The sequence below is a fragment of the Macrobrachium rosenbergii genome, chromosome 39 (assembly GCF_040412425.1).
Source record: "Macrobrachium rosenbergii isolate ZJJX-2024 chromosome 39, ASM4041242v1, whole genome shotgun sequence".
Classification (NCBI taxonomy): Eukaryota; Metazoa; Arthropoda; class Malacostraca; order Decapoda; family Palaemonidae; genus Macrobrachium; species Macrobrachium rosenbergii.
In genome coordinates, this window is record NC_089779.1 from 20,455,277 (window position 1) to 20,471,731 (window position 16,455).

The window sequence follows — 16,455 nt, forward strand, 5'->3', positions numbered from 1 at the left end:
ATACACATTGTGTACAGTGTGAGATGTATTTTCAGTAGATTACACTGGGCAGGCTTTCTATGCCTGTCTCAGTTTTGGTAGATACAACTGAAAAGGCATACAGTACTATATATATCTGAGTTAGCTTTCAACTAATAAATAGGCCTAGAAGCAAAAGCTCATTAGGTTAAATGTGAATCTTCATACATTAAACCAGGCTTACCAACCTTGTGACCTTTTCTAAGAATTCATTACTATTTCTTATAATCAACAACCACCTACTACTGTGCGAAAGACACTGTCATATGCAACAGCAAGTAGCTACATAACCAATCAAATCAAGAAACAGCAGTTTGCCAATGTTAGTTACCATACCTAAAACACATTATTAAGGGTTATGTTACAGTTCTTGACTTGTTAAAACTTTTCTAATTTTCAACGGTGACTTCTATAAATAAAAATATTCTTTATTCATCCTTCACACAATGGAGAGGAAAGTGTTATGAAAGTATGCCACCAAATTTACAGTTGTAGCAGTGGCTGAAGAAATGAATAATGTGCAGGACACAAAACATTTTGGAAAAGGCAAAAGCATTTATAAATAAAGGTGGATTTTTAAACCGAGCTTTGATAATTTACGAAAAAACAAATCTTCGAAATATGTGTCATTTAGCAAATACTGGCTGCGATGATGACGGTAAAACACAGTCAGCTGATGATTTTAAGAATGAAAACATAACCAGGACGCAAATGGCACCTGCTCGCCATGTTCATAAATTATAATACGATATGATAATAATGCATGAAATATACAGTACAGTAATTGCAAACAGTACATAAAACAAGTTTTATTAAAATTATGTTTATCCTTAATACAACTGTAAATCGACAGTCTGCTTATACAGTAATGTGGTTTAAGCTCCGACATAGCAAAGGCATAAGCATTTACGGGGAGATACTTATGGAGCGGGCCACAATTTCCATAAGGAACTAAACCTAATGAATGACAGTGATTATTCATAAACTTTGTTCCACTTTTGATAACCCAGTAATGTGTATGTGGAATAAGCTGGACTTTGTTTACATAGGGGGTTTTTAGGGGTGATTTCTTTCATCCGAGATTTTCTGTGGTCCAGCAGTAGTCTGGGTCCAAGGGTGCAGGTTTTAAGAGGTCAGACTGTAATTACCAAACTAAATCTGAAAAGGTAAGTAACAGACAAAACTTTATTACATCAATGAAAACACAAGGGATGGTCATGATGACATTTAGCTGCACTTTGTTTGAAAAATTAATGTGCTAGCCTGGACCAACTAATAAAACTGCAAGACTGAAGGAATAAAACTGTTCTGAAATTTAGAGCAGTATTATAATTAACTTATAAAACAAACTAGCACATCTACACTGAAAGAATACACCACCAAAATGAAAATCATAAAGTTGCAGTATAAGTCACAACTGCCAGAGGAATATTTCAATATACAGTATAAGCTATAACTGTCAGCAACATTTCTTCATATGAGGGGACCAATCACAGTGTGCTGTGTGTGGCACATGTTAGCAGTGCAGTACTGTACTTTGAGATGCTGCTATGACCACCAGCTAAATTGCTGTCTGTCTTTTGCTTTCCAATCATTCTCCTTAGTCACTTTAATTTGTTGTTATTAGACTCATTATTCAATAATAATTTCCTTTTATCAAAACAGGTAAACCTGATCTGGTTATAATTTTTGCAGCTTTGGCTACTTTATTAACAGCATCTTTCCTTTAATACAAACATAAGTAGGGATCCACCATATTTCAATACTTATATCAGCTTCATATAATATGTCCCACGAAAACTTAATTTGCTGAACATTGAACTTTACACAATTCACGTCATCTACTCATGATAACAGTATGGATGCAGACAGCTTCCTAAATCACTGCATAGGCATCATGTCTGGCAATTCATACCAAGTCTAAAATTACATAAACAAATGAAGAGAGAACAAAAGAACAAAGGTTAATAATGATAAATTATTAAAGCCAAACTTATATAGAATATATAGATATCTAAAACATCCTTCGCCTGAATATAAAAGGACGAATAATACCTTGACAAATTATTACAAAACACAAAACAGTCAAAATTTTTATGAGTACACACCAGAGTCAGTGCCTGATGCAGACTCTATTGAGCCTTTGTTGAGAAGCACCATAATTGACACAATGAAATCACTGGGTGTAGAAGATGCATATGGTAATATCTCTTCTCGTATGAGTTCAACAACTTGGCAGTCTATACTTTCATCTCTTTCGGCATCTTCACTACTCTGATTTGCAGGTGGAGGACTGGAAGCAAAAATATAAAAAGTATATATAATCAGATAATCTTCAACCACAAGTACACTATGTATTTTCAAACTACAGATACTGTTTAAACAAAAAAATCCTTTTAAACATCACATTTCTCTTGATAAATGTAAGTTTATTATATAATGAAATTAATATGAAAGGATATGTACTGCAACCAAATCATTACTTGCCTATTTGAAAAAAGAAAGCTATCTAATGCTGTCCCTAGGACTGGCCACATTTCTCGAAAATGAGTAGGGTGTTCTCTTGCTAACTGTAAGCCTTCTTGCAGAACAGTCAACAATGTAGTAATGGCTAACTTCCAGGTAGTTTGAGCAGGGCATCTGTACTTCATACGGAGTGGGACTATCAATCCCTATGGTGGAAATTTATTCATTCAGTGAAGTAATAAAAACAAACACTTTTAAAATAATTGTTAAGAGTCACAGATGTAAACAGTCAGAGAAGCAGAGAGCAAGTTTTGATCTTCTACCAAGTCTTATGAGACTTTCCCAACTGCATAAGAGCTCTTACTTCCTGATAACTGGTTCTAGTGCACCTGATCAATAAAAGGATTAGTGGGTCTCAACACGTTCTTATGCATCGTTTAGGGTCATGGTAACTGACTGGTATCATCAACAACTGTCCTGTGGTGGTTTAAAATTAAAGTCTTGCTTAGAGCTTGACATATTTTCACTAGCATTTGCCTGGCTCCCTATACCCATTGTGGGTAGAGAGAAGGCTTGGGTACCATTCATGTGCGTGTATGTCAGTCTTTAGGGCACTGCCAATCATGCAATGAAAGGTCCTTTGTAGCTGCTGCTTGCTGGTGACCTTTACACCTTTTCTGTAACTATTTTCTTTATTACCCCCTTTTCTATAACTATTTTCTTTATTACACCTTTTCTGTAACTATTTTCTCTAGAGCACACACTAAATTGGTTCAACATATTTTCACTAGTGGAGGCTGAAGAGCCAGGTATCTCGTTTTAGACTTAAGAAAAAAAATTGACACTGACTTTCATGCACTGATCTGAATATCTGCTGTGAAGATAGTTATACCAAGATACAAGGCCTTCAGGTATATCTGACTTTTCTGAAAGATTTGCAAAATAGGTTGATTCAATGAACATCTCAAAGCAGAAGAAACTTGGATATTGTAAGGACCAGCCAACCATGAAGTAAGCTTGAACTGCTACTAGTGTTATCACTCTGATAAAAATACCTGAGATGCCATGGAAAGACCAATGCACAAAACTTTTAAACTGGATTACCAAGTTTCGACAGCAGATCCTCAAGGTACAGATATCTAGATAAAAATAGCTTTTAAATAAAAGATGCCACGAAAGCGTTTTTGCCCAGGGATCTTGACTTTATTACTGTGTACCTTTCCTACCTGGAAAGAGGTCAGTTGATAAACCTCCTGAGGAATCTTGATGAGTTTTCTAAACGTATGTGTGAATATGATTCCAAGTAACCAAGTGGTTTCTGAGACAGCATCAGTCAGTTACTTGGAAGAACAGAGGCTAATATCTTGTTAGACAATGTCACAAATCTACATTTAATACCACAGAACCACTCAGTATATGTCTCCTCTCGCTAAAACATCCAGACTGAAACTCCCTCTTATTGAGAAGGTTGATAAATGAAATATACGGGGGTACAAAGAAGAGAATACTGACTGAGAACGAATGTGGCTGTTCAGAGTTAAAGGATTACAGTGTGCTCAAATGGGGTTTCTGTTACATCTCATGGTGCCCAAACACCTCATGTGCATACCTGATGTACTGAGAGTCCTATTTCTAACCATTGAACCTTCAAGAATATTATCCATCAGATATGAACCTGCACATACCAGGTTTCAACTCATGATAATAATATATACAGTATACTTAAATACATTTTTGAATCTCAGAATGCAGTCCAGTAGTCTAACTGAACCAATTTCAAATTAAAATTAAAATACATAAATTACTTAAGACATTTCATGTTTATATGATAATTAAGAATCTTAAATATTTTTAGCATAACACACCCTTAAAATTTAAGACAGAGGAATTCTAATTAACAAACCTGAATTATATTTTTCAAGACTTGAGCTTCTATAACTTCCTGCCAAGACGATGTTGTCTGGTAGAGAGAGACAACCATTGACAATGATTTCTCTGCAAATGGTACGAAGTTCATAGTCACCCAGTCAGTCTGCAATAATAGGGATATATAAACTTTTTATCCAGTAAAATAAGATTGAATTGAGGTTTTCATAACACATACATTTTTTTCATCCAAGGCCAGCAATCATGTAAAGCCCTCATTCATGGCCCCATAAAATGGATGGGTTGTCATGAAACAAATTAAGTACTTGACAAAATAAGATATATGTCTGGTAACAGAGTGCAAAATGCTTTATAATTACCTATTTAATAAAAAAAAAGGCAGAATGAGCTGATTGCATTAACCTTGGTTACATAAATTTTACAAAACCCCTCACAAAGTACAAAAAATTCACGGGTAGGCAGCATTCTGATGGTAGTGATCAATTACTGACTGAATTATTGATATGATGTGGGGAGGCTGGGTGGGGTCTACTTTAACAGTAGGTATATTATGAAAATTTATATTATTTGGGATGAATCTTACCTCCTGTTAAAGTTAGCTGATTCCCACATTTAGAAGAGGATGGTGGGTAGTGCAGCTAGACAAAACCCACTCAGCCAATTAAGCTGAAGGTTTCTTGCATGAAACCCAAAACATTTTTACCTTATCTAGAATCCTTTCTGGATCTTACTGGCACCAGAAGTTGGATTCCATTTAGGGAGCATGGCTCTCATACGTGTGCAGAGAAGAGTAGCCTTGCGCAGAAAACTGCTTCAATTCAGCCAAAATGAAACAAAAACAGCACGAGGGGACCCTTGTGAGTGAGCAAAACCAAACTGCACTTCTACTGCGCAACATTAATCCCATCCTCAAGTGACAAACTGTCATAACACTAAACAAAGTTGCAACAGCTCTCACATTATAAATGTTTAACTTCAATAAAGGTAAAAGATATGGCACTAGCTCTCATGCAGTACCCTAATCAAATACGTCACAGGGAACCTCGTGTTCTTTGACAAAGACTTTCTAGGTTTCTAAAACCACAAAACAAAAGGTTAACTTTGCCTCTTCCAGGCTTAACCTTTGACAAAGACATTCTAGGTTCTTTAAAACAACAAAACAAAAAGTTAACTTTGCCTCCTCCAGGCTTAACCATTGACAAAGACAGTTAGGTTTTCTAAAATCACAAAACAAAAGGTTAACTTTGCCTCCTCCAGGCTTAACCTTTGACAAAGATGTTCTGGGTTTCTAAAATCACAAAACAAAATAACTGCCTCTTCCAAGCTTAACCAGCAGGACGGAGAAGTGTTTCCTCTTCTTCCCCACCAAAGAGGTTAAACTGGAATTCTTACCGTTCTCTGAAAAACTTAACATCATTCTCAGCTCTAAGGCAAAAGGATAAAATAGCATTCTCTTTACAACAGCCTTAAGGAGAGTGCTTGCAATAAATTTACTCTTTTAACTGCTGATAGTGCTAAATCAAAGAAGGTTTCATAGTAAATAATTCAATGGAACTCATTCCAGAGACTCAAAAGAATCTGCAGATAAAATTTAGACCTGTGTCTAAATTCAAGAGAGACACTGATACTGAGTTGAAGAGGCTTCAATCTCAACACCTTAAGGTGCTGATCATCAGCCAGATCTAACAGCACATGACTCAGTACTGTACCGAGGAAAGTATGGAACGATATCCTTGAAAGTAGACAGCAAAAAAGTTTTACTATATCTAAGAAAGCAGAGAAACTTCGATTTCTACAAGGTTCCAGGTGCTGAAAATTCCTCTAGAATGGCACCCTCAGCAATACACAAACTGATGCTTCTGACACAAGGCCACGGTTGTTTCCCACTTGATTGAGGATAGAACCCACGATACCTTTGAAAATCCCCTTATTGGGAGGAGACAGTCGAGCATCTCCAAGCAGTTAAGTGTGAGTTGCAGAAGTTAGTGGAAGAGCATGAAATTCTGTAGTGTGAGTCGATTTCCTTTAACGAAAGAGTAAGAGAGACTTCCAAAGAGACAGCTAGAAAGTTAAAAAATCATTTGCTCTGAGGCTAATAGGGCTCTACAGGAGTCACTGAGCAATTCTTGAACTTGGAATTTGTTCAGTATTTCCTTAGAGCAGATAAAGGGGGAAAGCCTAGAAGTCTGAATCAGGCCAAACTTAAAGAAACACATCTACTGCTCAAGCCTGAGGGCCCTCAAAGGAGTATTAATTGACTGTTTGTTCCTGTTCATCTACATGCTAATAAGTCTACATTTGAGTGCTCCACTAATCCCACAGCAACTGTCCAACTTGCGGATGTAAAGGCCACTCTGCAGGTAGTTTTGTTCTTTCTGAATCCCCAGTCACCAAAAACACTGTCCTTCCGCAGAATGAATTATCAAACCAATATCGTGTTGTTCATTTCACTCAGAGGCAAATTTTCCACTATGACTTTGTTTCTGACCAGGGATAAACCCGCTAGGCATCTTCGATGGTCATTCCACTGCCCTGACATCTAGTAAGTTTTACTAAGTGTAGTGTTGACCATTCTGTATTGTAAGTAAATGTACCAACACTAGTCAAAATTCTTTGTTTCATGTTACATGAAAAGGAAAAAAACAAAACCTGGACGTAGATTTATGAACAAAATGGTCAACTTTTGGTTACAGAGTCCCTCCTACAGAACCAGGTGACAATGTAGGTCCTGGATTACTTACAAGTTTAATGAACATTAGCTGTAAGTTGTAATCTCTTATGCTCAGACTGTACTATAATTGAGCCTGATTATTCTGACAAAATACCCAATGAAGCCATGTTTCCTAACAAAGAAAGTCCTTACCACTTAGGAAGCTTCCTTCAGGGCTAAAATTCTTCAAGAAGCAAGTGCTATTCATCTTCTGACAGACAAACCTGCAAATTTCAAGTATCATTCCCACATCACTAGCTAAGAATGAGGAGGAGTTAGGGAAGTCGACTGAAAATCATAATGCACAGAGACTGAGCCAGGTGAAACAGATCCCTGGCCTTTGGAATACTGTCAACAGAGTTGGCCTTGAACCAGTGACTCAGTAGAAAAGATTTCTTGCTCCTAAAAGTCAACACCATCCACCTATGGGCAACAAATTCCATGTGAATGCTTATAGAGGTGCTGTACACGAGCCCAAACAAAGCACCCTGAACAGCAATACCTCCTCTGTAAATACAACTCAAAGGAACTTGTGTGAATGAGGATGTACTGGTATGAGAACAATGTCTCCTGCACGTCCACCAAAACAACTGATCGTTCTTCTGGAAGTCAATAAAATCATGCTGGAAAAACCAAAATGCACAAGGACATGCATGTACAGTTATTCAGTCTCAATGTGTCCAACAATGGCTGTCAATCTCCAGTTGCTTATGGAGCTAGGAAATAGTTAAAGAGGTAAAATCCCAGTGAATTACTGCCTGGTCCATTTCATTCTCTCTAATTTACAACTTCCTCCTAAAGAATGCGAGACTTCCGCTAGAGAAGGCAAAGGAACAGCTATAGGAGACTAAACCAGTGGAGGGTAACCTAAAATGAATCATAACTCCTTCACTGCCTTCATCACATAAGGTTCTGCTTCTAACTCCTTCACTGCCTCCACCACTTATCCCTGAAAGGTATAAAACAAGCCTTGTACCACTATATTGCCTTAACCTGTGCAGCAAAAGCCTTTAAGTGCTATCACTTCTTCCAAACCAAGTTAGTATAAGTATGAGAACATTAGCCTGCAGCACAAATACGAGTTAAAAACTAACACTCTGCCTCACTAAACTCCTGCTGGCGCTAAAAACCCTTGAAGCTGGCTTCACAAACTCCCTGAGCTGGCCCCTCAACCTCTCTAACTGACACCAAGATGAGGCAATATACTACGCAAAAGTTCAATAAAAGATAAAAACTTCAACAATCTGAACTGAGACTCTGTTTCAGCATGTCCAATGAACTTATCAGTCTTGGGTTTGTCTCTTCACAGGAAAGAGAAAAGAAAACTGAATCTTCTACCGAAGATGGTTTAAGCACCGATTAAGCGCCTGTAATGCAAGAGGTGGTGCTCCACAATTTCATAAAAACCAGAAGACAAGTCTCGGCAGACCTAAAGGGAGCTTTGTGCACCCGAGTATGAGAAAACTTATGAAAAACGCTCTAATTGAAGGAGAAAGCTTGGGTTCTCTTCTCCAAATACTTAAAGGATGGCAAAATTCTTGAAGACAAGCGAGACCTATTCTCTATGTCCCCTCTTTCTTTAACTAAATGAGGATACTGTACAGCGAAGTGCAACGCTCCAGCAAACGCTAATCAAATTGAAGGGGATCCTCCCATTCAAACAAAGCGACACCTGGTGACAGGAGGTGACTGAAGCCGAGTACCTGCATCTCATCCACAACTTGATGAAAGGGAGACAGGGAAATGCAGTCTGCAGCGACTCAGCTGAGTCCTCATGAGTCAGCTGAGTGAAAGAAAATAAGGCACCAAAAGAAAATGGGAAATGTTGGGAAGGGGGGGGAGGAGTTTCAAGGACTCTCCCACCTCATCTGAAAGAAGTTAACATACTTGAGAGCATTCCCATATGACACATCCTTAGAAAACTATGTAGATAGAATAATATCTAGTTTGGAACAACAGAAGATACTGTAACCATGGTAGATTTGGAAAGAGAAACATTAATAGAGGCAGAAGTCAGAGATTTGTCAATAGCCAAAGAAAAGGCATGTCAAGAACGAACAGGTTAATTTCGACAGAGAAAGAGGAATAGGCTAGTACACAAGGATTTAGAATGAACAAAGGACGAAGAGATTGGTTAAACAATAGAGTCAACATAACATCAGAATAAGTAAAACTCACTACAGACACAATATTTTTAAGAAGACTGTCTACAATTACATAATTACTCTACAGTTGACCCCCCAGTATAGGATAGGAACCACAACCCCCCACGGTAAGTTGAAATCCGCGTTGAGCTGCAGGCTCCCCCGCCCTCTCAAAATGCTTATAACTGCCCATTTGAATAGTTGAAACACCAAATATACCTTAAACTATCATCCTAAAACACTTTAATGTCATTTCAAAGTCATCTTACAACATTACCCTTAAAAATATATGGCTTACAGCTACATATGAACACTCCTACAACTATTACTCTTACCGAGCCAAAAACTAATCAAGTTACCCCTATATTCAGGCATGTACATTTTTTTTTATACAGTAGATAGGGGAAACTTTGGGAATTCACAAGTAAGAGTTAGGTACTGTACCCAAATATTTAAAAATGTTTAAAAAAAAATACGTTTTACAGTCGACCGCCTCCTATTATTCCAGATTCGAGGACTCGGCTATTTGCGGATTTCTTTATGGAACATATATACACATTATTTGCGAAAAATTCGCCAATTCGCAGTATTTCTCATAGAGAAATATTCACAAAATTACTGTATTTTCATATTTTCATGACTAAATGCACTTTTTGTGATAAAACTATTAAAATATTCAGGTATAAGCATTTTTATGGGTTTTTGGTGGTTTGAACTGCCAAAATAGGCAGTTATAAGTGTTTTCAGAGGGGTTTTAAGTATTGCTCTATGAAAAAATTCACAAATTAGTGAATTTTCTGCGATATTGTATTTGGAGATACACTCCACAGAAAAATCCACGATTAACTGAAGCTGCGAATGCTGAACCACGATACAGCAGGGGTCAACTGCAGTCCCATTTGTGCTAACAACCTCATACTGTACTAGGTGCAGATGACGGCAGAAGTCACATACGTAACGAAGATTAACATTTACCAAACAATCTTTTGGTTAATGCATTATACGAGTCTGTGAGAGTGAAAAACAGTGAAGCAGGTGACGGAGGACACAGAACCTCATCACCCCAAGAACCGACCCAGTTCCCTAGCAGCAGACTCTTCCAACTGTCGCTGGGCAGTCCTAGGCTTGGGATACAGAGGGGCAAGGGCACCGGCACCTTACCTCTTATAAGGGAATGCAAGAATGATCGCACACTATGGGGGGACCAGGACCTGTTCCCTAACCAATTCAGACAAACCTTGTACTGACCAAAATAAGGTTTACATCCTGTTCTAAAGTCTCAATATGCTTTTCCTTAATTGAAAGGGGAGAGGACAGCAGAGCTAAAGAGGAAGCCTCAATACTAACTAAAGCATTAGCAAAGGAAAAGTCTACACTGAGTACGGATGACTACAGACGAAGGACCTGGAGAAGGGGGAGAACTGACAGGATGATAACCTGACCTAACTATCTGCTTTCACCATCTATCTGCTTCCCTTCTCTTCCTATACTAATGAACTTCAGCAAAAAGTCCTTCAAAAATCCTTACTTCCTCACATCTACTCTCAAGATCACACTTTATACCATTGCAGCCAGCATAAACAGTGTGTAACTACTAAAAAATCAACATCCTGTTAACATAGCAATCATTCCTACAGAACCTGACGTTCTTAGCCTTGATTCCAGTGGATGCATCCTAGGAAAAATAAATGTACAGTACTGTGGCAGCAGCCAACAGCCATGAAATACCAACAAGCACCTATACATAATGGCGGCAAAGATAATCCCGACTAGAGCTAAAACATTCAAAACACACCTGGTGGAGAACAGGTGTACTAGACAGTCATCCAGGCAGCCATTTGATCTTTTGGTTGAAGGCCGGCTCACCTACTGGCGTGGAGATATAAGCTAACTTTAACGGTAGGTAAGATTCATCCCAAATAAAATACTCAGAAGTGGTTGGCAGTTTGATGATGACTGGCTGAATATACGTACATATATCATCTGATATTAAAATGCTATAATGTATAATTTCTAGGCAATCCAAAGGAAAGCTTATTTTATAACCCATATTTGTCCCTAAAATATATGCTATGTCTGATAATTACACTACCAGGATATTATGACAAAATGTGTTAGTAAATTCAGAAGTATCATAAGTCAACATCTTGAAATGGGTTTTGGATACACACTTTCTACTATATAATAGAAGAAATATGTAATTATTAACAATTTAAAGACTAGCTACTACAGTACTAGTTAAAACTTGGAACTGATAAAAATTACAATAGGTGAACTTTTATGGGGAGGTAAAATGAACAGCAACCAAAATCTTATGGCAGAGAACATTTCCAGCTGATAGGCTGTGGTCTCCTGGTTTTTTGTGGCATTTTAAAACAGGAAAAGCATCAATCTGAATAGCATACTGACATACAGGTTTACACCTTTACAATTCCATTATTGTTGCACAGAATTTTGAATAAAAAAACTGAATTGTTAGGTCTATTACTATGGTTTTTAATAAGGCATATGATTTTTACAATTTTAGTATAATTTTTTATGAGGTGGCAGATTCTACTACCAGGTGCAAGTTACATCAATACAAGACATTACTGAGAGGTTTGCTTCATTAAGTAAAAGCAAAAGCATTTCAAGCCACTAATACTACAGGCACCTGTTCTGAATATCCTTGAGGCATCAACCTCACCAGTCTGAGCCGGAATATAATCATGAGTTTTTTTGGATCTTCACTCATGAGAGGATGGTGAAAAAATATAGCAAAGCTTAAAAAAAAAAACACTGCATATGAAACTCTGTGTGCACACAAGTACTTTGATTAATTGAAAATGTGACACTGTGATGGCCTACTTAGATCCTTGATCCCAAAAAAAGTGTCTACTTTTGTAGACCTGCTTGATAGCTTTTTTGATGGAGAGTTCATAAAGAAAAATTTCCTTTCATTTTATGTGAGAGGAGAACTAACAACAATTTCCTGCTTGTTATTAATTTCAGTGGTTCAAAGATCTCTCTCCATAAAATAATTAGGAATCAATCGATAAAATTTATAAAAGTTACACGTGGAAGGAAATTCTTAAGGGAGAGAAATGACACTGTTAACTCTGGAAAAAAAATATCTGAAAGGAATACAACTGAGAAAACATAAATCTAAGATCTGAAGTATATCTGGATGAGATGTGAGTAAATCAGAATCTTTGAGTACAGCGGAACTGGATTGAGTAGAGCGGAACTGGATAAATAAAGATGGAACAGTAGGACCTACGTTAAAATGGAAAGGAACAAGATTCATTATTGCCAGGATATAACTAGAAATTCTGAATAAAGGGACAAAGAGAGAGAAACTTTTCAGTGAGAGAGAGAGAGAGAGAGAGAGAGAGAAAGAGAGAGAGAGAGAGAGAGAGAGAGAGAGAGAGAGAGAGAGAGAGAGAGAGAGAGAGAGAGTTCTGACTGTAATTTCATGACAAAGCTACACCTAAATGCTTATTCGCCTTGTATTGAGGCCAAGAAAGCAAAACAAAAGGTGTTGTGTTTTAAAGGCCTGGGTTCAGTGATGTTTTGGAACATAAAGCAAAACACGGGTAAATGTTATGATTGTGCTGTGCTTACGAAGCCATTATGACTGCTCTGAATCGAGTTCGTAATCACGAGAAATTCGTAACAAAAACGCAAGGTGGCCTTAGTGGGATAAACAGCCACCGGAAATTATAAGTTCTGATGATGTCAAAACACCCCCTTTTTGAAGGCGGTGCTTTTTCCAGAAATCCACCCAAATGGGCTGTCTTTAGATTAGCCTATCCAATTAAGCATCTACAGGGCCAGACCAAAACCAAGATTCTGCCTACAGAGGGGCAGGACAGAAACTTCCGAAAACCCTTACCAAGTCCAGTTCTGAAGAGGGAAAGCAGAGAAGAAAAGGTAGCAGAGAGGCAGAGAGAAGATAGGGGGTGGGGTTGTAAGCCTCACTAATTGTGGGTTGATAGAAGAAGAAAGGCTCACATTTGACACTCACTGTAACTTTGCACTGCAATTCATTTGTATATCTACTGTAACTTTATTAATGTGTTAATGAAGTAAAGAAAACTACATTGCATCTTCTTCAAGCATCCTGGAACTAAAAACACGCTACTACACAACAAAGCCAGAACAATAAGCATCTCTAAAGAAAGTAATCTTCTTAACTTGACAACAAATAGCAGAAAGAAGAATAATAAATAAAGACATCACATAAATGGTGGCAGCAGTGGGATCAAGAACGAAGACAAATATTGCAGTGCAAGTGTGAAAGACGCATACCAGAATTTAAAACAAGCATCTCTCTGCAGGCATCAACAACTGAATCATAACACTGGCAAACAACATTGCAAGCATCCAGTAACACCTTCAACTTTTAAAAACAACAAGTGAACGTCTGAATGTCTACAAGTGAACGTATCCTGAAGGCAGTGGCAGACCGTATCCTAAACGTTTGAACACTGAAAGCAGTGAACGTTGGCAGCGAAAGCAGTGAACGTCGAAAGCAGTAAGCGTCGGCAGCAAACGCTACGACGAAATTGTGTTGGTCGCGAAAGTGATAAAAAGGCATCGAACAAAGCGTCTACAGAAAACAATGAATACGATGCGGTTGCAGAAGTGATAAACAGTTGACGAAACAACAACAGTTTACGACTGGAAGACGGCAACAGAAAATACGTAAGTTAAGTGCATTTTTTTTTAGTAATCTCTCTCAAAGGTACATAACATTTATGGTTCTCTCTCTCAAACATTTTTTTTATCTTGTAAATTTTTTGTTTTGTTTGATAGACAAGATTTTTTTTAACATACCATGATTTTTATGATGCATTTTTCAATACTACTGTGTTTGTGTATAGATTTTCATATGATTTTAGAATATCATTGTAATGCAGGATTCGATTGATGAACTGTTAAGTGCCATTAGACATGGGCATTATCATTTAAGACCAACAACAGATAGACAAAGTCGAATTCCAGTGCCAAGTTCACGAATATCGTTAACTCAAGGAAATACTAACACAAGTATCAATAACAGTAATACTAACCCTATTAATACATTTCAATTTAGAAATATGGTGCAAGCAGCAATCATAATGCAAGCCTCACAATTCTGTGGAAGAGTGTAGAGTTCAAATCCTCATAAAAGCAGATTAAAATCATACTCTGTGAACCAGTGGTTAGCGGATGCTGACAGTCGTATTTCCACAAATAGAATAACAGATGAAAGAACAAAAATAAACAAAGCCTTGCTTCTGGTGAGTTCAGAAAAGGGTGATGCACACAGAACTTTGAATTCAGTGAGATTCAACAACATAATATATGCTGAGTTTAAAAGAATCTCCTTATCAATCTGGGAACCAGTGAGTCAAAGTGTTGCCTTATATAATATAAATAAGTTTCTCAACCATCACTACGATGGGGAATCAATAGCAAATCTTCACAAAGATATTGAAGAAAACACACAAAGTGATAAAAGACTTAAGAAAAACAAACATTTCCATAGGAGGTAAGAATGATTTTGGTGATACAGAAACTGATTTAGTCACTTTAAGACACGTGTTAAATTACTTGTCATTTGGAACCATGTACTGTACAACGCACTTGGAGAAAAAGAAAAGAAGGCTTCCAAGAAAGTCAAAATTGATCCTAAAAGTGATAGCCTTACCACTTCAATAGCCATGAGACAAGAAATTCAGAAGAAAGAAATAGATTTTTCTAAGGAATTTGTAGGGGTAACAGAAACACTAAATGAAAGAAAAGGCAGAAATACCAATGAGTCACATAGAGGAAATAACATGTACAAGAATTATTCAGGACAGGTAGGTAATAGACAAACTTCCTTGCAAAGGAACTATGCACAAAATACTCAAAGAAAGTGGAATCCAAACCAGAAGGGGAGGCAGAATGCATTGAGGAATGGACAATTCCACGGTCCACCCATGAGATATCATACTAGTCAATATCCAAACATGAATAATTCAAAACCAGAGAATTATGCAGCTCAAGGAGCTACACCAAAAATAACGTGAAAACTGCGGGTATACAAATCATTCCATTAATGAATGCAGAAAGCCTAAAATCTGTGCAGTTTGCAAAAAGATCGGGCATTTAACCAAGTACTGTGGGTTCAATAATAAGGAAGCCAATATAGAGACTGTAGAGATAAGTAACAGTCGCCCAAAAATAAATAAAGCATCTAACCAGTGACAATTAACCCCTCTACAGAGAAAAGAAAGTGAACCACTTCAAGGAGATGAAAGAGAAAAAGAAGAAAAAGTTACAATGGTAAATGAAGGTTCATCTGCATTTTCCTATTTATGCAGCAAAGAAGTAATATTTTCCATGCAAGAGGAAAGAATAAATAGAAAGTATCTGCCTATAGTAAAAATTCCAATAAATGGAAAGACATGCACAGTACTCCTTGATTCAGGTAGCACTATAAATATAATTGATAAAATAACTTTAACTAGATATTTAAGCATTGCAGAAACTCAGATTCAGAGTCAAAGTAGAGTAATAGAGGGAGTATCAGGGAAACCGATTAAAAGTCTAGGGAATGTGAACCTAGAAATTGATATATTATCACATAAATTTAATGAAAATTTCCTAGTTTTAGAAGACAGATTTTTTCCTGCACAAGTATTATTTTCATTTAAATCAATGAGGAGATGTGGAATGATATTAGATTGTAGTGAAGGCAAGATTAGCCTGAAACAAGATAGTCAGAAGAGCATATGTTTTACGCTTGACGAAGAAAAGTTTCACCCAAATCTAATCAATCTGTCTGAGACAGTTTTGACAAGCGAAATGAACATACAGGAAAGACAGATAAATCACCATGGCAAGTAAGATAAAATGAAAATAGATAGAAAAGAGGAATTCCCACGATCCCAGAATACAGAATTGTTGAGAAGTGCACATCTCAACAATACACATATAGATGATAAACACTCCAATATCAATAATTACTCAAATATGAATATTGGTGATCACCAAAACACTGAATCTCACGAAAATCAAGGCGCCTGGACTTATGATAGCAGCAATGTAGTAATGAATTATGAAAAATACTAAATGAAGAATTACTCTTGGATGAAATAAATAGATCAGAACTAAATAGTATAATAGAAGTAACAACAGAAACCACTGAAGATGCAGAACTTTGTTATTTTCAGACACAAAAGAAGAAGAAATACGTTGTGTTAGCACAGCTGATGATAA

The 16,455-nt window shown here is 37.1% G+C and overlaps 1 protein-coding gene across 4 annotated transcripts in view; it reads right to left on the reverse strand.

The window, feature by feature from the left end:
- The window catches only part of mon2 (Mon2 homolog, regulator of endosome-to-Golgi trafficking), a 318,335-nt gene that overhangs the window by 24,937 nt on the left and 276,943 nt on the right, over positions 1 to 16,455 (reverse strand). For all 4 annotated transcript variants that reach the window (XM_067082772.1, XM_067082770.1, XM_067082773.1 and 1 more), the window contains 3 exons: positions 4,388 to 4,516; positions 2,506 to 2,690; positions 2,127 to 2,311 (listed from right to left, as the gene is read on the reverse strand). In XM_067082772.1, the coding sequence (XP_066938873.1) occupies positions 2,127 to 2,311; positions 2,506 to 2,690; positions 4,388 to 4,516 (499 nt within the window). The remainder of the gene's footprint in view (positions 1 to 2,126; positions 2,312 to 2,505; positions 2,691 to 4,387; positions 4,517 to 16,455) is intronic.